Genomic DNA, 25721 nt, shown 5'->3' with positions numbered 1-25721 from the left:
TAGACTCTACTCCAGACCATTCAATTTCTTTCATTTCGAAACCGTTAATAGCTTAAAGTGATGTGAAATTATCGTTTCATATATGACATTAACTCGGTGGCAACTACTTAGATCAGTTTTCTCTCTCTTTCCTACAAAGTATTCACGTGTCACAAAGGTTACTATTTCAACTTATTGCTAAACTTAGATTAGTTTAGTTTAGATGATCTACACGTATATGATTATGACTCTTGTAAAGGCATCATAAATTTTGAAAGTATTTTTGTGTTTGGCAAAAAATTGTGACGAAAGAGGCTTTACTTATCAATCGATATATATTAGATGAATTCCTTTCCCCTTTATAGTAATCATTCAGACTTCAAAAGGTTTTATTTTAAAAGGAAAATATGTATTTATATTTTTTTCTTCTTCGCTCCTCTCTTCATATCACTGATCCGTTCTTTCTTACATTCTGTATAATGAAAAAATACTTTGGACACAATCTACACTTGTGTTTAAAATGCTGTCTATTGGTTTAAGCATTATTTCTACACTCCTAAACTTATAATTTATCGCTGAAGCATAAATCTTGACCAAGTCAGTTGAGTTGACAGATTCGTTAAATTTCATATAGAGTTTCAAAGTAGATTGTGCCTGTTATTGCTGTTGTGGTTGTTATTGTATTTGGTCAGTATCGTTCAAGAAAAAAAAAACCTATATATTTTCCCTCTATTCTCTGTGATGTTGTCGTTATGAAGGAGTTTGCAATTTACAAGGTAATGAAAAAAATATCTAATGATTTGTTTGTTATGCAGACAAAAATGTTGTTATTTGTTTGCAGTTAAGACAGTTTTGAAAATTTAAAAAAAAAAACTTTGTTGTCTCTCCCTCTTTTTTTCCAGTAAATTATGTTCATTTTAAAATTTCTTGATAGTTTTATGTGATTTGAGGTCAAATTATGTGAATAGTTACCGTTGTTGACGAGTTGTTAAGAGTAAAATGTGCGTTATGATCTTTGAAATTATATTAAATTTATGGTTTTCTTAAAGAATTTTATAATATTGCAATCAAATTTATTCATAAATCATATAAATTAAAATTTTAAATTCTATTAGTTCTCAGAAAATGTTAAATTTATTTATTTTTGATAATTGTTATTATAGCAATATTTATACGTAATTATAACAAATACTTTCTTCGATATAAATGTTTTATTTACATCATTTATTTGGCAATGCGCTGCAGCTGTTGAATAAAGTTTTTCAAATGTAATTAATTTGTTTACAATTTGTTTTGAAAATATAAAAATAAATTACTTTAATATAAACAATTTTACAAAAAAAAACTTTTCCGTTTGTCAAACACAATGACATAAATGTAATTTTCTCTATCTAACTTGTCATCTCTCAACACTTTAACATGGCCCGTTGTCTAATAATAATGTCTATCGCAAAGCACTGCAGCAATAGCAAAAAAAAACAGTTAAATTGCAATAAAATTTTACATTGTTTAACAATACTACGCTAGATTTTTTTCCCTCTAGATTTTATAAATTTTACACAATTTTATCTTAAACATCTGCAGTATCACAGTCATACAATAACAAAAAAACACCTGCTCTAATGCAACCAAAGTCAGCCCACACGTTGAAACGAAACAACCTCGAGTTAAATATCAAATATACAACAAGTTCATCTTTTCGATTTAACATATAAATAGGGGTTTTTTTTTGCCGAATCCGAATCTTTTTTGATTTCGTCCTCTAACCTGCAAATTAGTCTTTACATGTTTTTAATTTTTTTTAAAAGGATACTTAAACCGTTTATATTTCCTAAGAAAACTTGTTTAAACTTCTTATATTTAATTTAAATATTTTAATAATTGCATATTAGTCCTCAAAAGGATTCTCAAATTATGTAATAAATCTTATTTCTAAAAAAATAAACTTAGTCTGTTTTAACAGTCGAGGTTAATTTTCTTTATTCTCATCTTCGTTAACAATTCCACATAAATGCAACAATCACACTTAGCAAATATTTGATGAAATTGACGTGACCCCTAATAAATCTACATATTGAATTCGTTTATTCGATACCACTCCCCTTTTAAAGCTGATTAAAACAAAATTTTAAATGATGATAATCCATAGGAAACAGCTTTTGCTCTTTCTCTCTTCTCCATAGACACAGGAAAAAACCGATAGAAAAAGCACAATTTAAAAACACTAAGTTATCATTTTGACAACCACCGATGTAATTTTAACAATGTATCGTTGTGATATCGGCAATGATTCGCTGTCATTTCGACAACATAACGTTGTTAAATTATTTTTTGTTGAGTCGATAACGTCGTGTAGTTTTTTTTTATATTTTTGTTGTAGATTTGACAACTATCCGTACATCTTTGACAAATGAATGTTATTGATAACTTTAGTACCAAGGGTATATAATTTGAAATTTTTTTCTCTCTCTGTAGAGATCAATTTAGGATTTTAGAACCAAATATAACTCTGAATGATGTTGAAAAGATGAGATGGAAATCGATCATTCATTTAATTTAGATTTTTGATCAGTTTAGATATCTTCTGTAGCTGTGTTTATGTTAAGAGGATCAGTCCATAATTGATCATGATCTTTGAATTAATATCAAAGAAGTTTAAGTATTGAGCTGCTATGATCAGTTATTTATACTCTCTTTAAGAGTATATTCTGTTCTTGATATCTACATAATTGAATGTTACGCCCCGTAACAGATACATTCTGGTAAGAAACAGTTATTGCTCCTCTTTATAGCAATCTTTTTTTAAGCAGAAATAACACTAAATAGTGATGAGCAATGATCATGGATCTCAAATATAATCGAATATTTCATTTATATTATTACATCGGCGATCTATATTAGATTTGTTTAAAATTTTAAGAGGATCAGTTTTTTTAACATTTTAAAACTAGAAGAAACAATTAAGTCCCCTACACACAAACACTCAAATAGTATGATCTGTCAAAGTAGTATAGAAGGGTGTATAAGAAAACGGATTTTATTTTTTCATTAGACTATACGTATGCTGAGAGCTTAAGCTTGACGAGTCGGACATTGACCATTTTTGTTGTACTATGATAGGAGTATGCAGAAATGAGACAACTTGTACTCAAACAAAGATGATATGGCCAAATTTTGATAAAGAGATCATCTTATAAGACATAGCCGAACCTATCTCTGCAAAATTATAGCTCTCATCAAAGGGCTCTGTAAATTTGTTAACGACGCAATGCGACTTGGATTACCTAACAAAGATTTAGATATCTAGAATATTGATTTCTGGAAAACACATTAGAATTATCAGGGATTAAAATATATAAATGATCGCCTTCATCTCAGGCATTGTTGGTTGGTTAGACGACGTTAAGTGTGAGTGGCCCTTTAATAGTGTTCAGTTTACAGGATCAAACCTTTTCCTTCTTTTTCTCTATCTCACTCACAGTGATCTGTATTACATTTGTTTACATTTTTACGAATCAGTTCTTAATTGATCATGGATCTTGAATCAATTCTAAAAAAAAATTGAAGGAAGATTAATGTTGTCTCGCTTGATGACTCTTAAAATAAGTCGAAATAAATATCATATACAGGATCAAATTTTTGTCCATCTTTTACTTTCTCTCTCTTACTGATCTGTATTACATTTGTTTAGATTTTTGCAGGATCACTTCTTAATTGATTCAGGCTTTTCGCTGAAGGTCCACTCCACAAATAAAAAATAAACGCGAAGTAGGAATGAAAAGCGCGTAATGCTTTGACGCGAAGGCGCGTAGTGTAGGCCCCCGGCTTTTGAAACAATTGTAAATAAGTTTCAAGGAAGTTTCAAATTGTCTCTATTGATCAGCAATGATTAGTTTCTTCTATAAATTTTTTCAAAATAATCTTATAACTGTCACAACTGTTTGTATACTACTTCAAAGATCAAAAGATCAGTACACATACTAATCGATATACATATTTATATGTAGATTAGCCAATAGAAAACTTCAAAGGCTAATCCACAGACAACTGATTAGACTTGTCAATAAAGTAGTTTATGGAAAAATCAATGATATAGTTCTTATTGTAGTCAGTTGATTAGTTTATATATTAATCCGTAAATTATGAACTACACCATGGAAGCGTCAATGTAATGATCCATAACCCTGTCGATAGAGAAGTCCATTTACAAGTTGAATAATCTATTGACTATTCAACAGACAATAGACCAAAGTAACTGTTACAAATTATTACTTAACTAAGATCAATTCCTTTCGAGTTGTCAGAATGATCAGTTTGATAACGGTATATCATATCAGTCACTTTTTTATCTGAACAAATACACGATCAATAAAATTTTCTAGTAATTAACAAATAATTTAAAATTTATATATTTTATGGACTAAATACTTTAGTAAAATGTCATTCTTTGATATTTTGTGTAACAATTCTCTTTTCGAACGTACCTCGTATAAAATACACTAATTGTTTAGGACATGCTAATTTAAAACTACACCAACTGACTCACTCACACCCTAAACTGAACATTAACAAATTATTTTTCTATTATTTGCAAAACAATTATTCATATTTATATTTTAAGTTTTAAACTTTAGAAGTATAAAGTGATAAATGATATTTGAAATATATTTTGACCCAAAATACATATTTAAACAAATTACTAAAAAAATATTGAAAAAAAATATCTAAATAGTTTTTTAGTATTTTTGGCTTGTGCAAAATTCAACCAAACCCCAAAAAAACACCTTTAGTTAAAACAAAGACCCAAAAAAAAAATAATAATAAATAAAACACCACAAGAACAATTTAAAATTTATTATTAATTTGTTAAATATTTTCATTTAGAAGAGTGCAGCAGACAATTACAACAACAGTGTTAAGAGAAAAAATCTTAATTCAATAAACGTTTTTTTAAATTGCTTGTTGTTCGTTTTAGCCAATTTTTACTGCTTTATTAGCGAAAACAGACACTTTGTTTGCTGTCATTTCATTAAGAACAAATTAATTTATCATAAATATTGGTGGCGGCCCAATGAAGACAGAGAGTTTAACCGAAAAATAAAAATGGGAAAAATACTTAAAACAATTTAGAGGCAAAATATTTAACAAAAAAATCTAGAAAAACATTGCAGTTGCATTTGAGGATGTTTTTAAAGAAAACCAAAAAAAAAAAATTGAATTTAAATTAATTATTCACGTCATAAATAAACGATGCTGTTAAGAGTTTTGTGTTGTCTAGCATTTTTTTTCTTTCTTTTATTTTTTTTTTTTTTTGTCTACTGTTTGAGTGTACGTCTGTCTGTCGTTGTGTCTTTCTGTTAGTTTGTCGGTTTATGATTGCTATTATAGTAATCAGAGATGTAAAATTCAAAAGATTTATCTTAGTCTAGTCAATAACAACACAAAACTATTAAAAATTTAGTATATGTAGTACATTCTAGACAATTAGTTCATAGATCAATCCATAAACCAAACCATAGACCTGTGTTTATACACCTGTCCATAGATTAGTTTATAGACAAAAATATAGTCTAGTCAATAGACTAGATTTGCCAATAGACTAGCCCGACGCCAAGACTATAGACTTGTCCATAGGGTTGCCAATACTTAATAGACCCATAGACCAGTTAATAGACTAGTTTATAGTCTAGTCAAAAGACAACTTAAAAAACTCGCCAATAGATTTGCCAATAGACTAGTATATACTAGACAGTACACGAGTCTATAGACTAGTCCATTGGGCTGATAATACTTAGTAGACCCATAGTTTATAGTCTAGTCAATAGAGTTCTTGATAGACTCGATAATTGTTTTTTCAATATACTAATACATACTAGCCCGTCTATAGACTAGTCTATAGGGCTGCCTATACTCAGTAGATTCATCAATAAAATCGTCAATAGACTTATTAATACTTTACTCCAAAGACTCGTCAAAAGGCTAGTATATTTACTAGTTAATAGACTAGTTCATAGGCTAGTTAATAGACTAGTCCAAAGGATATTTTATAGACAAGTTAATTATTTAGTAAACAGACTAGCCAGTTAGATAGTCATTGGACTACTTAATACACTTATCAGTAGAACTTATATACAGACTAGTCGTAGGCAATTTGATGGATATATTTATAGTCTAGTCCACCGACTAGTCAACAAAGTAGTCCATAGACCAGTGCACAGACAAATTAATAGAGTGGCCAATGAAATCGTCAATATACCAGTCCATAGTGTAGTCGAGAGACAAGATGACAGAAAGATCAGTATTATAGTCCAAAGACTGGTCAATAGGATAGTCCTAGTTGATGGACATGTCAGTAATCTAATCCATTAGTAAATAGGAAAATCCATAGACAAGTTGATAGACTAGTTGATAGTTTTGTTGATAGACCAGTTCATAGGCTTTGCAATAGACTTATTAATAGTATAGTCCACAGACCGGACGACTCAATCGATTAAACTATTGTCTGTTTAATAGATTAAAACATAGAATAATCAAAAGACTAGTCAAAAAGCCAATAAATAGATTAGTCGGCAGACTACTTAATAGAATCGACAGTAGAATATACTAGTCCCTTGGATAGTTCATAGATTAGTAAAAAAGAAAAAGAAAAGACTTATCCATAGAGTAAATTGAATAGTCTTCCACAGATCCACCTAATCGACTCGACAATAGAATCAAAATTCAAAAGACTAGTCCGTATGCTAGCTTATAAGCAAGTCCATAGTATGTTCCAAAAACTACTTGATAGTCTAGCCTATAGTTGATAATTTCAGGTTAATAAATCATATAGTTTAGTCAACAGACTATGCTATTTTATAGGATAGTCCACATACCAGACTTGTTAATGGACTTGCTGATATACATATTGCAGACTAGTCAGTAGTATAGTTTGCAAACCATTACTAAGTCTTAAAGTAGTTTTTAGGTTAGTTTATAAACTACTCTTTAGAGTAGTCCATGGAGTAGCCAATAGAGTTGTCATTAGACTAGTTAATAGGCTATTCTATAGACTAGTCTAAAGATTATAAGACTGCTCAGTAAAACTGGTCCATTGACTAATCGATTAACTAGTAATTAGTCAGTTAGTTATTAAGTTATCTAGTTAGTCAGTCAGTTAGTTAGTTAGTAGATTAGTTAGTTAGTTAGTTAGTTAATTAGATTATAAAACTGTAAAACTGGTCCATTGATTAATCGATTAACTAGTTAGTTAGTTAGTTAGTTATTTAGTTAGTCAGTTAGTTAGTTGGTTAGCTGGTTAGTTAGTTGGTTAGTTAGTTACTTAGTTGGTTAGTTAGTTAGTTGGTTAGTTAGTTAGTTGGTTAGTTGGTTATTTGGTTAGTTAGTTCGTTAATTAGTTAGTTAGTTAGTTAGTTAGTTAGTTAGTTAGTTAGTTAGTTCGTTAGTTAGTTAGTTAGTTAATTAGTTAGTTAGTTAGGTAGTTAGTTATTCTGAAAGGGGGATATATATACAATAGTTAGTTAGTTAATTAGTTAGTTAGTTAGTTAGTTAGTTAGTTAGTTAGTTAGTTAGTTAGTTAGTTAGTTAGTTAATTAATTAGTTAATTAATTAGTAATTAGTTAGTTAGTTAGTTATTTAGTTAGTTAGTTGGTTAGTTAGTTAATTAGTTAATTAGTTAAATAGTTAATTAGTTAATTAGTTAATTAGTTAATTATTTAATTAGTTAATTAGTTAATTAGTTAGTTAATTAGTTAGTTAGTTAATTAGTTAGCTAGTTAGCTAGTTAGTTAGTTAGTTAGTTAGTTAGTTAGTTAGTTAGTTAGTTAGTTAGTTAGTTAGTTAGTTGGTTAGTTAGTTAGTTAGTTAGTTAGTTAGTTAGTAAGTTAGTTAGTTATTTAGTTATTTTGAAAGGGTGATGTATATACATGCACACCTTCACCAGTGGCTTAGGTGGAAATCGAACCCGCCACCTCCGATCTACTTGACTAGAACACTAACCATTAACCTACCGGTGAACACCAGTTGCAGAAAAGTATTTTTCTCTGAAAGAAGTTACAACAAAGTATTTTAAAGTTAAAATTTTCCATATCTGACAGTTAGCATCGTAAGTGTGTGTCGTCTGGCTAATTTAGTCAAGCACTGCTGCCGCATTTAAAAATTTTAAATCATATAGCAAAGACTCCTCTACCGGTTTTAACTTTTTTTGTATTTGAAAACTATAAGAATCGTATTTTACAAAAAAAAAAAAAAAAAAAAAACAAATAAAAAATTGCAAGTGTTTCTCTGTCTGCTGGTCCGTCCGTCCGTCCATCATAGTTTTCCTAACAATTACTAAAACTTTAAGTAATTAATTTTTTATGATTAGCATAAAATTGTTAAATTGCTTAACAATAAAATCTATATACATATACATATTTTTCTTAAGTTTATAAACAACTAAAGGTTTTTAGCTCCCATTAACCTCAAAGAGTATTAATTACGTGTGATTTTTTTGTTGTTTGCTGTTGCATTTTATTTTATCGTTTATCGCATTTGGCGCTCGCTGGCGCTTTATTAGATGTTTGGAATTTAATTTGTTTTAATATTGTTTTTTTTATTTATTTAATTGATTTTTTTTTTTGAAATTAAAATTTTTATAATTATATTTTTAAAATATTTTAATTTAACTGTCGGTTTCGATTAAAGTATTAATGTTAACAAATTAATTATAACTATTAATCTACTTAGCAATGAGGGTCATTTAGAAAATTTTTTTATAATTTTATAAGTATTGGGAGTATATAATGACATTAAAAATCTTTTAAACGGAACTAATTACGAAAATCTTATTAGAGATAAATAACATCTACAGAGATATTATTTTATAACTACTGCATACTACATGCCTTACTTAGTAATAGGCAAGTAATGAATAAACCAACAATAGTTATAAAAGACATTTTATAAGTGTTTTTCAATAACAAATAACTGGCGTTAACATTTTTTTCGTTAAAAACAATTGGAAATTTTATTTTTTAACAAAATCATTAAATTTATAATTTTAATCATTATTACGTGCTGTAATAAAAATTTTTAAAATTTACAATATTTTTTTCTTAACAGCACTTAATATTTTTCAAGTATTCATATAATATTTAATTTATTTATATTGTTTACTCGACTGTGATCGAGGAAATTCACTCTGTTCAGTATGTGTCAGCACGTATTCCACCTGTTTTAATAATAATTTTAATTTTATAGAAACTTTTTGTTAAGAATTCAAAAACTAAAATTAACTTAAATAAATGTCTAGAGAGAAATGTTACGTTTTGAATCTTAAAAATGTTAAACGGTTAAAATTATTATTTTAGTTTGATTTTAACGAAATTTGTTGGCGCCAAACAAATATTTTTTATTTTTTTTTTCTAATGCAACATATGTACGACAAGTATTTTTTTGTAACCATATTAAATTTTGTTTAAAAACGTTTTTTTTATATATATTATTATAAGTATTTTGTTGTAATCGAAAAAAATAACTAAATTGACAGATATGGTCAGCGTAATTAACATTTAACCAATAATAATTTTATTTATTTATTTTTTTTTGTTAAATTTTTCTTTAATAAAAAATTCAAAACGCATTTTCGTTTTTTTTTTCATTTGTGGCAAAATAGTGACTGTTTGACTGCAACATACAACTAGCTCGTTCCATATGCCACACTACCGAAGAAGCAGTTCTACAATTTGTTTGCCTCTAATAACATTTAATTTTTTTTCCTACCATTTTTTATTTTTTTTTATTTTGCTTAAAATATTTGTATATTTATACGTTTTAAATCCATATCTATTTATTTATAAATAATTTTTATTTTATTTATTTAAATATAAATATATTTATGTCAATTTATTTGTATGTGTGTTCTTGTGTCTGTCTTGTGTATCCAATTTTTTGTGGGGGCCTAATTTATGCCTGCAGGCATGGGAAATACAACTAATTCATATTAATTTGTGTGATAGAGAATTTGTTTTTATGAGCTGCAGGTGCAGAAATTTTATCTGTAGGTAGATTTGCTTTTTTTCTATACTTTTTATTCATATTTGCTTTAATAATTTTCTTATTATTGGCTTTTTTGTGCAAACATAATTTTATATATGAGTGTAGATTATTACAGGGTGGCAAAAATTACATGTAGCTGAGAAATAGCTATTTCTTTAACCACAACTGAACTAGAACTGAACTTTAAATGAACTAGAACTGAACTAGAACTGAACTAGAACTGAACTAGAACTGAACTAGAACTGAACTAGAACTGAACTAGAACTGAACTAGAACTGAACTAGAACTGAACTAGAACTGAACTAGAACTGAACTAGAACTGAACTAGAACTGAACTAGAACTGAACTAGAACTGAACTAGAACTGAACTAGAACTGAACTAGAACTGAACTAGAACTGAACTAGAACTGAACTGAACTAGAACTAAACTTGAACTAAACTTGAACTGAACTAGAACTGAACTAGAACTCAACTAGTACTGAACTAGAACTGAACTAGAACTGAACCAGGAATGAACTAGAATTGAACTAGAACTAGGCCCTAACTAGGATCTAACTAGAACTAAACAAAAACCAACTAATGTTGTATTATATATTTTTTGTCACTCTATTTCACGGTAAGTCTTTTTTTCAATTCTATATTCCAATAGTCACTAATTTAATACAATGAAAAATATTATAAATTTTTTATATCTTTTATATTTTCCAATCCATATGATTCAAGTCATTTCGTTTTAATAATTGTATTTCTTTAACTTAAATAATTGTTATTTTTACAGTATTTTACATTTGATATTTTTATGAGAAAATTATCGACATATAAATAGTTTCTTTGTTTTCATAACAAATTTTAATCGTTGTCTAGTTAATTGGATCATTGACCGTTTACATTGTAAATTTATTATAATAAATTTAATAATATATAAACAAATAAAATATAATAACTGATATTTAGAAAAAAAATAATTAAAATATATTGCAATAAAGTAAAATGAAATTTAATAAATAAAATAAAATGTAATAAAATAATTTACATTATAAAATATTTATGAACACTTGAAAACAATTTGCCAATATGATATAATTGCAAATTTTAACCCCTTTTTTACGTTAACGAAGTTATTAATATGAAATATTTATTTATGTTGCCACACGAGCTAAACAGGCATAACACACCACTTTAATCCAGTGCCATTTTACCAAATGGAAAACCAATCATAACATGTGCCAACAACATGAAATTCATTTCAAGTCTGGCAGGAATAGCGTATGAATGTATATATTTGGTAGTAACATCCCAAAATCCTTATAAATATTTTATATTAAGTTATAAAATGATATTTTTAGTCTTAACATCTGTCATAATCGTTGCAGTTTAGGGGGAAAGTCATTTTGAAACATTTTGTACTCGTTTTCTGGTAATAATTCCCCAATGAGATAAGAAAGTCATTACGATATGAATATAGGTTAAGACAATGAGAATTGAACAAAATAAACCCCAAAAATATTGGAAAAACAAACTTTTATTTGGCCAACCAATTAGTAAACGTCTGAACGATTACTTTCAGTTTCAATATTTTATATGCACAGCAGGTTTTTGTTATATTAGACTGCAGCAGAAAATATTGTTGTATAATAAACTTACAAATCAACTTACCAGGAAGCATACTTGTAATAGAAGTTGTTTTAGTTTGTGTTTTTTGCATCGTCCTCTCTAGATTGTCACTTTAACTGACCTATATATCTGGTTTAGCTCTGATATATGTAAATATATTACTGGAAGCTCTGCAAGTTGGGAAAATTTAGATTTTTAAGTATCGCTTTACGATATCCTCACCAGACAGCTTTGAATGCAACTAATAAGTTTAGTGCTGCCAACAAACATTTTGACGTTAATTTAACTTATTTTAACTTTTTCTTAAAATAAAACTAAATGTATGATATAAAGTTATTAAAACTATTAAAAATAATGTTCATCTTTCCTTAAAGTATTAGTATGTGTTTGTAAGAAATGTTTGTTTTTATTAATTTGGGGGTTAAATTTCATGTCTTAAGCCAACAATCTGCCACTGTTTGACTGCTACTGTTTCGTGTCGTCGTGCCTCATATTTGTAGTCGCATGTAAAAACAACAGACAGACAAATGGATAGATGGATCGCTGCTAGCAAGTTGAACATGTGTGTCTGCGTTTGCGTCTGTCTGTCCTTCTAGCTATTATATGTATTTTGTGGACATTATGTGAGTTCGTGCCGTAAGTGAGTGCGTTGCACAATAGTAATACAAGTGATGAATAAATAATATGACACTTCATTTAGATTAGATTGAAGGATAGTAAGTAAACTTTCACTTATGATTGGGTTGGAGTGCGATTTATCTTTAAAATAAAGTTTAAAATTTATGGATATGAAAAAAAACAATGATTTCCCTAAGGATCTTTAAAAGGATATGAATATTTTACGTTTTCTTTAAAGGGGTTAAAATAAACAAATAAAGTTATCACAACCGGATATTATGCAAAAGGGAATAAAAATATGTATGTAATAAAAATTATTTGAAAAAAAAAACAAAACATGAAAACTAAATAAAAATAATGAGACATTTTGAACTGAATTGGAAGTAATCTAAAACTGAACTAGAAAAGAACTAGAACTGAACTAGAACTGAACTAGAACTGAACTAGAACTGAACTAGAACTGAACTAGAACTGAACTAGAACTGAACTAGAACTGAACTAGAACTGAACTAGAACTGAACTAGAACTGAACTAGAACTGAACTAGAACTGAACTAGAACTTAACTAGAACTTAACTAGAACTTAACTAGAACTGAACTAGAACTGAACTAGAACTGAACTAGAACTGAACTAGAACTGAACTAGAACTGAACTAGAACTGAACTAGAACTGAACTAGAACTGAACTAGAACTGAACTAGAACTGAACTAGAACTGAACTAGAACTGAACTAGAACTGAACTAGAACTGAACTAGAACTGAACTAGAACTGAACTAGAACTGAACTAGAACTGAACTAGAACTGAACTAGAACTGAACTAGAACTTAACTAGAACTTAACTAGAACTTAACTAGAACTAAACTAGAACTGAACTAGAACTGAACTAGAACTGAACTAGAACTGAACTAGAACTGAACTAGAACTGAACTAGAGCTGAACTGAACTAGAGCTGAACTGAACAAGAACTGAACTAGAGCTGAACTGAACTAGAACTGAACTAGAACTGAAGTAGACCTGAACTAGAACTGAACTAGAACTGAACTAGAACTGAACTAGAACTGAACTAGAACTGAACTAGAACTGAACTAGAACTGAACTAGAACTGAACTAGAACTGAACTAGAACTGAACTAGAACTGAACTAGAACTGAACTAGAACTGAACTAGAACTGAACTAGAACTGAACTAGAACTGAACTAGAACTGAACTAGAACTGAACTAGAACTGAACTAGAACTGAACTAGAACTGAACTAGAACTGATCTAGAACTGAACTAGAACTGAACTAGAACTGAACTAGAACTGAACTAGAACTGAACTAGAACTGAACTAGAACTGAACTAGAACTGAACTAGAACTGAACTAGAACTGAACTAGAACTGAACTAGAACTGAACTAGAAAAACTAGAACTGAACTAGAACTGAACTAGAACTGAACTAGAACTGAACTAGAACTGAACTAGAACTGAACTAGAACTAGAACTGAACTAGAACTGAACTAGAACTGAACTAGAACTGAACTAGAACTGAACTAGAACTGAACTAGAACTTAACTAGAACTTAACTAGAACTTAACTAGAACTAAACTAGAACTGAACTAGAACTGAACTAGAACTGAACTAGAACTGAACTAGAACTGAACTAGAACTGAACTAGAGCTGAACTGAACTAGAGCTGAACTGAACAAGAACTGAACTAGAGCTGAACTGAACTAGAACTGAACTAGAACTGAAGTAGACCTGAACTAGAACTGAACTAGAACTGAACTAGAACTGAACTAGAACTGAACTAGAACTGAACTAGAACTGAACTAGAACTGAACTAGAACTGAACTAGAACTGAACTAGAACTGAACTAGAGCTGAACTAGAACTGAACTAGAACTGAACTAGAACTGAACTAGAACTGAACTAGAACTGAACTAGAACTGAGCTAGAACTAAGCTAAAACTGAACTAGCACTGAACTAGAACTGAAATAGAACTGAATTAGAACTGAACTAGAACTGATCTAGAACTAAGTTAAAACTGAACTAGCACTGAACTAGAACTGAATTAGAACTGAACTAGAACTGAGCTAGAACTAAGCTAAAACTGAACTAGCACTGAACTAAAACTGATCACAAGTTTCCTTTTAGAATTTATATAAAACTATCCCACCTGCATTCTTATATATATGTAGGTTCAAGTGTTCTTAATTCCGCAATAAAATAACAATAACAATAAATTCCTAATTAAACTTTTACCTTACAAATGTTTCTATTTTTCTACTGATAAAAACTTCAATGAAAATGTACTCAAATACACCTGTTTATGACAACAGCAAAAATAATAATTTCTTATCATAATTTTCGGGGAAAAAGTTGAATGTAATAAACATGTGTGTACTGGCAAGCAATCACAACCCAAAAAACAAATACTTCAAAAGTATAAAGCCGAGTACATTTGTTACGAATATTTTTTATAAATTTATTTGTTTGTTTTTTAGCTTTAGTCATGATTTGTTTAATAAATGTCACAATCAATTATTGTTTTTATTTAGAAAATAACGAATTTATAGGTTTAGAGCAAATGCACTCGATAAAAAATATACGATTTTTTGATAATTATTTTAAAGTAAGGGCGATTTGGTATTATGGTGCTAAAATTGAAATGATATAAAACTGAACATAAGACGGATTTTGAACCCACAATCGATCTAGTAACCACTTTACTGACATATACGTGAACTTAACCTGAACTTAATTTTTTTTATAAAAATTACTAAAATATATTATCAAAACTACCACCTGCAAAAAAATCGCGGTAATTTAATTAATTAAACTAAACAGTCGTTCTCCTACAATTATCATGCTTCTTTATTTTAAGTGCAACCACCTGTTAAATTAACAAATATTCCGCAATATTTAGTTGTATTTGCAACTTGTACAAATAATTGATAAGAAAACCTATTTCATAAGCGGAAAACATTCATGATGATGGTTTTTGCACCCAACTAAGTATTTCCTAAAAAAAAATAAAAAAAGAAAAACACCTGGCATACAATTTAGTTGGCGTTGAAGTTATAAAACAATAATAAGAACTAAATTACTTTAATATGATAAGAAGCATTCTACCTCAATGAGGCCAGTCACTCTGTTAAGCAGCCAGTCGGGCAACCCAACCTTATCAACCAACCAACTAGCCTTGGGGACGGAAGAAGTCGCGTCTCTAAGATTTTATTTTCAAAATAGTTAGTTATTTAGAAAACGAGTACAATTGTACCAAATTTGTACTTAAAATTTAAAATTTATTTTGTTTATTTTTAATCAGCAGTAATGAAGCAATCAACCTAAACCATATGGTTGTTGGTTGGTTGGTAGGTTGGTTGGTAGGTTGGTAGGTTGGTTGGGGTTTTATTAATTGAAATCTAAAAAAAATCAAAACTTAAAAAAAAGAAAAATTTCTTATCAAAATAAATGAGGGTGGTAGGCATTAAAATTGCTTAAAGATACATTATAACTAATCAATGTGATTTTCTAAGGGGATCGGTTACATTTCTAACATTTTTAACTGGACCTCAAATATAATCATTATCTAGAAAAGACTATTTAAAAATTTTACATCTTTTTATAAATAACTTTTAAAACCACCCTCGCTATTTTAAGTACAGATGTCTTTGTTACAACTTCTTATATTTTTTGCGTTAAATAATTCTGTTTAAAGTATAAGTACATTTTTCTTTTATTTTTTTAACGTTTTTAATTAATTACGTTTCACATATAACTTTATCTCAAATTATTGTTTTTATTTTTTTGTACGTGTTTTTTTTTTCTTTTTTTTTGCTACAAATATATTTTTATATTATTTGTTAAACAAGTGTTCAATCAGTTTAAGGGAATATGTTTTTGGTCAATATTTTGTTTTTTAAGTTTCAAAAATTTATTACGTAGTTTTTTTGTCTTGTTATTGAAAATTTATGATTAGTTTGCAGGTGTCATTAATTAGTTGTAATAAAACCATTATCGCACGTTTTTATGAGTGATGTTTTGCTGGTAGTTTTTGATTTTTTCTGTAAATTATACATGAAGGATTTGAAATGTAAACAAATTAAAGTTTCTCTTTTATGGTGAAAATTTCTCTTTTATTTTGAACATTTCTAATTTTATTGCAAATTTTCTAATTCAATTGTAGGAGTTTTTAAGTCTGAAGAAGAAGCGTAGTCTCAAAGTTGTTTACATCTTCTGATATTTGAATCTGATTTTTTCTACACATGGGCTAAAAACATCAGTTGGTAAACAGGAAATAGAACGGAAATAGAACGGAACTAGAACTGAACAAGAACTGAACAAGAACTGAACTACAACTGAACTAGAACTAAACTAGAACTGAACTAGAAATGAACTAGAACTGAATTAGAATTGAACTAGAACTGAACTAGAACTGAACTAGAACTGAACTAGAACTGAACTAGAACTGAACTAGAACTGAACTAGAACTGAACTAGAACTGAACTAGAACTGAACTAGAACTGAACTAGAACTGAACTAGAACTGAACTAGAACTGAACTAGAACTGAACTAGAACTGAACTAGAACTGAACTAGAACTGAACTAGAACTGAACTAGAACTGAACTAGAACTGAACTAGTAGAGAACTAGAACTGAGCTAGAACTGAACTAGAACTGAACTAAAACTGAGCTAGAACTGAACTAGAACTGAACTAGAACTGAACTAGAACTGAACTAGAACTGAACTAGAACTTAACTAGAACTGAACTAGAACTGAACTAGAACTGAACTAGAACTGAACTAGAACTGAACTAGAACTGAACTAGAACTGAACTAGAACTGAACTAGAACTGAACTAGAACTGAACTAGAACTGAACTAGAACTGAACTAGAACTGAACTAGAACTGAACTAGAACTGAACTAGAACTGAACTAGAACTGAACTAGAACTGAACTAGAACTGAACTAGAACTGAACTAGAACTGAACTAGAACTGAACTAGAACTGAACTAGAACTGAACTAGAACAGAAATAGAACTGAACTAAAACTAAACTAGAACTAAAATAGAAATGAACTAAAACTGAATTAATACTGATCTATAATTGAACTAGAACAAAGCTAAAACTGAACCCGAACAGAACACAAACTAGAACTCGAGTAGATGTGAGCTGGAACTGATTTAGAGCCTAACTAGAACTAAACTAGATAAAATTTAAGTTTATAGTAAAAATTGTATTTTTTACAAAACCTTGGTATTATGGACTTTGGCTAGGAAACAAAAATAGTTTAGTCAGTTCAATTATATGAGAATTATATATGTATATTATGACGTCATTAAAGCTGTTCTTGTATTTTTTTTTTTGTACTGTAAAAAATAGATATTTACTTTTGACGCTAAATTTGAAAACAAAAATCATTTAAATTATTTTGTTGACAATTTTGTCTGCATTCTATTTTTTACAAAAAAAAAAAAACGTTTATGATTCATATAAATTTATTTGCATCTGAAGCATAATGATAAATAGAAAAAAAGAGAAATCAAATTGTGAAACAGTGTGGTCAAGTGCTTATATTGTTTGAGTGTTTTGAAGTGATTTTTAAGAAATTAGAGCAAAAAAATTATTAAATTTCGATTATCCCAACACATTTGAAACCGAGCTTAAATCAAATTTAAAATTTGACACAGGGAAACTTTTGCGTTATAGAAAAGTAGAAATAAATATCAGTCATCTCTCCTGCGGTACGAAGTTTCTTGTACTCGCAAACTTGTTTTGATATTCTTCTTTCATGTTTCCTTGTCTGGACAAAATTATCACCTTGAGATTTTGATTAAACCTTTAATAGGAGTAATAAATTATAAAAAAATGCTAGAAATCGCTTTATAATTGACCACTTTCATTTAGCAGATGTAGTCTGATTTTTAATAGATATTCCTTATGATTTTCTTTTTGGAAAAAAAATCGCTACAAAGATTTCAAAAACGGAAAGCAAATTTTTGCGATTAAGGTCATCAGTCAGTCAGTCGTTGCAAAGCTATCGAAGTTAAAGCATCTCAATAGGGACTTCGCAATTTTTGCGTGAGTGCATATTTAAGCAGAGAGCACAAGTGCAAAAACGAATTCATAGTTGAATATCCGATTACTATAAAATAGGGCTAAGTACAATGGATCAGCAAGGTTTCGATAAACTCTTAACAAATGTTGAAATAATACTAAAGATTTTTCAATATTTAAATTACGAAGAACAACTTAAATTTGCCCAAGTGTCGATGCAATTGAAAAGCTTATTCATTAACTTTATATGGAAAGTTGATTATACGAAAATTTGCATTATAAAAGATTCTACACACTATCATGTGAAAAATGAAACGGAATTGAATAAATTAAAATTAACAGCTAAAGAATTTTCAGAATTTTTGCAGCTCTATGGTTGCGATATAAAAGAACTCGATGAGAAATACGATTCCTGTTTGGATATACGATCATTTCCAAATCTTAATGCATTAAGTTATAGTTATATGACTGTTACGAAGTCACAATTAGAAAATATGGCCAGATATTGTAAAAATTTGTTGAAATTTAAAATCTATGATTGTACTAATGAAAATGGCTATACATTTAAATGGGGCAGAGATCTAGACATAGATGACATCTTGGAAATGAAAAAATTAAAAAGGTTTAGCCTAGATAGTTGCACCGAACTATTGTTGTCATATAAAGATTTTCACGATTTAGTTACTAAAACTAATATTAAACATTTACATTTGAATTACCAGTTGCTGGGAGATCAGACATTATTTGACGCTAATGATGATTTAAAAAATACCTTGAAAGAATTGGAAATTTCTATTAAATTTGATGAGCAATTGTGGGCCAACATCTCAATCTCGTATTGGAAACATTTTGAAAATCTTCACATTTTAACACTTAACAATGTAAACGATATTGATGATAAAATATTGCAACTTTTAGCTGACAAATGTCGGAAATTAAAAAAATTGACCTTTAAAAAGGCAACATTTGAAAATATCTCAAACTTTAATCTCTTAACTAGTTTGAAAGAGTTACATTTTCAGGAATGTAAAGGTTTAACCCAAACAAATCTACGGCAATTGTTAACGGAAATGAATTTAATAAAATTTTCCTCTCTCGAAACGTCTTACGAGGGTGAATTTGAAGATTTTTCTATCTCAAAGAAAATCCACTACTTAAACATTCACAAATTAATAACATATCATTTTCAAGGTGCCTATGCTGAGAATAATAATTTACATTCATTAATTTGGTATGATAATTACTATATGGATCCTTGGCAGCCGACCTCTTTAAAATGTCCCAATTTAGAATATCTTGAAATGAAGTCGGGATTTATAGCTCTTGATTTGATATTGCAATTGACTTCTTTGCGTTCCTTTTCAATTGTAAATCCCTATAAAAACTTATCCTGGTCTTATATCTCACAGCTGCTTAAAGAACATGTTTCCCTTAGGGAATTCTTTATAGAAAATGTGGCATTTTGTTGGTATTCCGAAACACCACCTACAGAAGGCCCACGATGTTTAAGCAATCTTAAGTATATACAAATATCAACTAGGGTTTTTGAAAAGGCCATTGATTTCTGGCTTGATGTGGTGGCAAAAAATCCTCAGATCAAATTTTATTGTACAGGCATAATTGTAATAGAATTTGTACACACATTATTGAAGAGTTCAAAATTTCCGGCCTCTTTGAAGACTCTATATATAAATGGCATTAAAGTGGGTAAGTTGTAGTTTTATAACTCCTTTTTGGTTTCAAGTTGGGAGAATGATGCCACATGATTTATGCATAATGTTGAAAATGTTTGGCGTTATCTTTGTTTAACAAATTTTTAAGAAAGTTGAAACTCAGACACCAGAAAAGTATACATTATGAAATATCGTTTTTAAAAAAATTCCGTTTTTGGCCTTTAGCACTGTTTGTAATAGAAACCTGAAAGTCCAATATTTCGTCTATAAAGATTTTGTCGCTATTTTATTTTCGATATATTTGATATATTTGAAACTAAAAATTATAAAAACGCAATATTTTTTAGAAAAACATTACTTTGGTCGTTGGGTGAAAAATTTCTTGGCCTGTGTATTATTTATCGTATTATTGTAACGTTGATACGTTGATACAGTACAGTTTGTGAATTTTTTTATAATATTATTTCATAAACTCAATATCTTTTTCCAGCTTGTAAAGATTTGAGACACAATTTGGAATCTCGTATAAGGAAAATACAGTTATATACACATCATTCCAGAAATGCGGCCTATGAAAATAAATATGGTATATTATTTAACGCAAAATAAAATAGCATCACACAAAAAAATTCTTATCGATTTTTATTCCATCTGGTTTATATATGTTTCTAATTTCACTCTTATCTGAAACATTAAAGCACTCGTATTAGAACAAAAAGATATCAAAAAGTCCTATCCTTCAGATTTGCATTCATTTAGTACTCTGTGTGTTTAATTTAAAAAGTACCTTTATAACACATAAGAAATAGAAAGTAGCACAACTTTATTTGTTTTCATTTACTCATTTACAAAAAGTACTGAACTGAACTAGAACTGAACTAAAACTGAACTAGAACTGAACTAGAACTGAACTAGAACTGAACTAGAACTGAACTAGAACTGAACTAGAACTGAACTAGAACTGAACTAGAACTGAACTAGAACTGAACTGAACTAGAACGGAACTAGAACTGAACTAGAACTGAACTAGAACTGAACTAGAACTGAACTAGAACTGAACAAGAACTGAACTAGAACTGAACTAGAACTGAACTAGTATTGGTATTGAAAATATTAAAATTGGTCCATGATTTTGTTGTTTGTTTATTTTTCAGGGGCCTGAGAATAGGGGCATAAGAATAGGTTCATGGGCCGATTCTAAGCCGATTGGTATATTGCAAACATCAGCACAAACTCAATATACCCTTCCCACTAAAGTGGATAGTAGGGTATAAACATTTTCACGATTCAAAGAAGATTTAGTCATGACTATATGAATAAAATCCGTTCGATTTATTTTGCGGTTAGTTAAAAATATATAATTCCAATATTTTAAAATATATAATCATCAATAACAATTTGACGAGAATACTTCGTAGGTACTGGTATCTAGAAAGACATAGATAGATATAAACAGTTCGACCGATCATTTCGATTTGTTTTTTTCAATTTCTTTTAATAATTAGTTTTAGCAATATAAACAGTTTCAAAACCCTTTGGAATTATTACTCATATTTTAAATGAAAATCATCTTTAGAACTGTTATTTTTTGTAAAACTTTTAAGTAAAAAACATCTAAAGTGTCTTACATTTATTATCGGAATTTAATAATTACTATAACAACAACAATGGCACCATTACATTTGACTGATTTCGAGAAACTAACAATAAATAATCTAATAACTAGAAAAATTTTTCAATATCTAAGTCTGAAGGACCAATTCCGGCTTGCTCAAGTTACATTCGAATTTAAATGTTTATATCGGAATATTATTTGGAATGTTGATTATGAAAAACTGATAATTATAAAGTGTCCACAAGATTTTTTGGTACAAAATGAGAGCAACATAAATATGTTGGCCTTAACTGCGGCAGAACTTGAAGAATTTATAAATCTATATGGTTGCGATATAAAAGAACTGAATTTACAATATTTAAGTAAATATGAATTATGTCCTAACGAACTAGTAGAAATCGGTGTTGATATAAAAGAAATTTATGAAAAACGTCATTTTACTTTAAGCCTCAGAAAAATGCCAAACTTGATGTCCCTAAGTTACAATAATATGATTTTAACAAAATCGGATATACAAAGTATAGTGAGAGATTGTAAGAGTTTGCAAAAGTTAAGCATTTACAACTGTTTCAATGGCAAATGTGATGTATTAGTATTGGGACGAGATCTTAAGATATGGACTCTGTTAGAAATAAAGCATTTGAAATATTTGTACATGGGAAGCAGTATGTTATTGGAATTGAGTTATCAAGATTTTCATGAATTAATTACCAAATCAAAAATTAAAAAATTATTTTTAAAATATAAAATAGAAAAGGAAAATGTGAATATATTGGAAGATCAGTGTAAAGTCAATGACTTAGAAGAATTGGAAATTGGAACTAATCTAACGGAAGGGAAATGGAGTTTATATTTCCAGACTTTTAAAAATCTACAACTATTAACATTACAAGATATAGGGATTATAAAAATAGATTTCTTAAACCTATTAGCCAATACTTGTAAAAAATTAAAAATATTATCCATTAACTATACAACATTTGAGAAAGTTGATAATTTTCATCAGCTAAACAGTTTGGAGGAATTAAATATACAAATCTGTCAAGGATTAACCCATCAAAATTTGCGTCAAATACTAACCGAAATGAATTTACAAAAATTTACCTCTTTGTGGACCAAATACGAAGGCGAATTTGAAGATTTTATTATTTGCAGTAAAATACAATTTTTAGAAATAGAAATTTTAAAAACCCCCGATTTTAAAGGAGCCTATGAAGCCAATCATAATTTACGTTCATTAATCTGGCACGATGACTATGGACCTCCAAGACAAATGCTTACTTTTAATTGCCCCCATTTAAAAGAACTGGAAATTGAATCGGGTTTTATAGCTTTAGAAAATCTCTTACAATTAAACTCTTTACATTGTCTAACGCTAAGAAATGCACCCGCCAATTTTCCCTGGTCTTATTTAATAGAAATATTAAAAAACCACATATCGCTTAAGGAATTTACCATTAAACATTTAAATTATTATCATCTAGATTTGAAATTAACTCCCACAGAAGCATTCAAATGTGCGGCGAATATTGAATGTATTAAAATTCCAACACGAATTTTTGAAGTGGCCATTGATTTTTGGTTTGATTTATTGAATAGAAATCCTAAAGTTAAATTAATTTGTTTGGATTGGTTTTCAAAAGAACTTTTACATAATTTAATAAACAATCCAAAATTTCCGGGATTTTTGCGATTTATATATATTCAGGGTTTTAAAGTTGGTAAGTTCTTATTGAGAATTATATAGAATTAATTTTTAAAACTTTTTTCTACCTTTTCAGTTTGTAAAGAATTGCGCAATAATTTTGATCAGACTTTGGAGAAAATACACTTTAACAAACACAAACGTTTATCAGTGAATAATAGTAATTACGGTCTAATATTTAATGGAATTTGAAGATTAAAATTAAATTTTTTGAAATTTAAATTAATATTAAAAACTATATAAATAAAATCCAAATTAAAAATAAAAATATGTTTCTAACAATACATCAACTACGTGTCAAACATTCAGCACATTTGTTGAGGTTAAGAACGAATCAGAAAAATTTCGTTTGAAACATCACTTGTCGTCGCCGGAAATGTTTAGACTAAAAGGGAAATCAAGCTACAAGTGTCCTCGGTTTCAATTCGTGTAGTACCTCCTTTTTGTCAAAATAACCACTCTTTTCATATAAAAATCAATATGAATTTTATTATTCTATTCTAAATATTTTTCCATAAATAAATATTATTTTATAAAAAAAAAATTATTTTTGATCGCTATAGAAAATTGTTTAAAAATCATCATTATTCAAAAATATTTACTAGGTTATGAAAATATTTACATTATTCAGGCATCAAAGTTCTCAAAATGATCTGATTTGTTTTCTAAGATAATCATAAAACAAAAAAAAACAAAAATATGGAAAATAAATTTTGTAAATATTTTGAAATAGTTGCAGTATGAAACTTACTAACCTAGTTACACACTAACACAGAGGTAAGAAAATATCCCACCAAACAATGGAAAATGCAAACGATGTGATAAAGAGTGAGGCGCATGCGCTGGAGGTACTGCAGTACCTTTGCGATTTCAATAGCTATTTCAACAACATACCGCCTGCAGTGTTGGAAGTGAACTACAACTGAAGAAAAACTGAATTAGAACTGGTTTTGAACTGAACTAGAGCTAAACTTAAACCGAAGTTTAACTATAACTAAACTGGGCCTAAACTAGAACTGAACTAGAACTGAACTAGAACTGAACTAGAACTGAACTAGAACTGAACTAGAACTGAACTAGAACTGAACTAGAACTGAACTAGAACTGAACTAGAACTGAACTAGAACTGAACTAGAGCTGAACTAGAACTGAACTAGAACTGAACTAGAACTCAACTAGAACTCAACTAGAACTCAACTAGAACTCAACTAGAACTGAACTAGAACTGATCTCGAAATGAACTAGAATTGAACTAGCACTGAACTGGAACTGAACTGGAACTGAACTAGAACTCAACTAGAACTGAACTAGAACGGAACTAAAACTAAACTAGAACTGAACTAGAACTAACTACAACTTAACTAGAACTGAACTAGTACTGAACTGGAACTGAATTAGAACTGAACTAGCAGTGAACTGGAACAGATAAAACACTGTTCCTCTTAACCTAAGCACATGGAAATGGTGTTAATTACCATACTAATTTTGAATTAAATATTTTCAAACTAAATGTTTGCTGGGCATTAATAAAAGTATAAAATTTTAGCAAGTAAACCATCAATGTTTTTCTTATATGTCTCAAAGTTTTGTGTAATAGATCAAAGAGTTTTAGTTTCTTTTTTTTTTGCAATTTGCCAATAAATAAAATAAACAAATTTTAAAGACTATAAATTTTGAAAAGCAGAGTTGTGGCAGAAAAAGCAACAGCAACAAAGGCATTAAATTTGTTTAGGCAATGCATTACTGCTGGGCTATATGTGTTCAAAAAATATAAGATATAAAAAATCTGGTAATTGTTTGAAATAAAAATTATGATGGTGATGAAGATGATGGGTGTTGATGTTCCAAAGAAAGCAGCAACAACTGATGACTTTGCTGATCGACAGGGCAAGATCATTAATATAGCCATAAATAGACAATATATTCAGCGTGTGTTTGTGTGGATGTTGCTGATTTGATTGAATAGTAATGTCTGTGTGTGCTAAGGATGCACGTCATAAATTTTTATATAGATTTTTTTTCTAAATAAAAAAAGTTTAATTTTTTTATGTGATAACTGTTCATTGACTTCCTTACATAACAAAATCATATCATAATAACTATTCAGAATATAAAACGGATACATCTGCATCTGAACTGCAGGAATATACATTATTTTACTTAATATTATCAATTTTTCCTTTAGCTGTTATTGAGGATCGGCTTTATACTTAAGGTAGTTACAACTCATTACTGTGTAAGATTTTACTAACACTTTAAGATCGTCGTTATCAGTATCTATATGGAAAACCTAAATGGAATTTGAATTTAACAAAACCTCCATTACAGGTATGTTTCATTAAGTGACACAACAGTATTGGTGAAATTTTATAGAAATGATCTTGTCAAAAAAATAAGTTTCTCCCAATATTCCAGAAACTCTTTACCAAACTTGTGACAAAAG

The 25721-nt window shown here is 28.9% G+C and overlaps 2 protein-coding genes across 2 annotated transcripts; both read left to right on the top strand.

Moving 5' to 3' along the window:
• The first annotated feature begins 18275 nt into the window (after nt 1-18275).
• LOC124420269 lies at nt 18276-20578 on the top strand. The gene is made up of 2 exons (XM_046952552.1): nt 18276-19992; nt 20449-20578. Exons 1-2 carry the CDS (start codon nt 18396-18398, stop codon nt 20565-20567), a joined length of 1716 nt encoding a protein of 571 aa, XP_046808508.1. The 5' UTR covers nt 18276-18395; the 3' UTR covers nt 20568-20578.
• Nucleotides 20579-21433: 855 nt separating this feature from the next.
• LOC124420349 lies at nt 21434-23729 on the top strand. The gene is made up of 2 exons (XM_046952846.1): nt 21434-23294; nt 23355-23729. Exons 1-2 carry the CDS (start codon nt 21626-21628, stop codon nt 23468-23470), a joined length of 1785 nt encoding a protein of 594 aa, XP_046808802.1. The 5' UTR covers nt 21434-21625; the 3' UTR covers nt 23471-23729.
• Nucleotides 23730-25721: the final 1992 nt, after the last annotated feature.

This window comes from Lucilia cuprina, chromosome 5 (genome assembly GCF_022045245.1).
Source record: "Lucilia cuprina isolate Lc7/37 chromosome 5, ASM2204524v1, whole genome shotgun sequence".
In the NCBI taxonomy this organism is placed as follows: domain Eukaryota; kingdom Metazoa; phylum Arthropoda; class Insecta; order Diptera; family Calliphoridae; genus Lucilia; species Lucilia cuprina.
This window is presented reverse-complemented; position numbering and strand designations above follow the sequence as displayed.

Excerpts from the sequence above, each read along its gene's own strand:
- LOC124420349 (XM_046952846.1), top strand. The coding sequence starts at position 21,626 with ATGGCACCATTACATTTGACTGATTTCGAGAAACTAACAATAAATAAT. Across the intron at positions 23,295-23,354 it reads TATTCAGGGTTTTAAAGTTG|TTTGTAAAGAATTGCGCAAT; the intron begins GTAAGTTCTTAT and ends CTACCTTTTCAG.
- LOC124420269 (XM_046952552.1), top strand. The coding sequence starts at position 18,396 with ATGGATCAGCAAGGTTTCGATAAACTCTTAACAAATGTTGAAATAATA. Across the intron at positions 19,993-20,448 it reads TATAAATGGCATTAAAGTGG|CTTGTAAAGATTTGAGACAC; the intron begins GTAAGTTGTAGT and ends ATCTTTTTCCAG.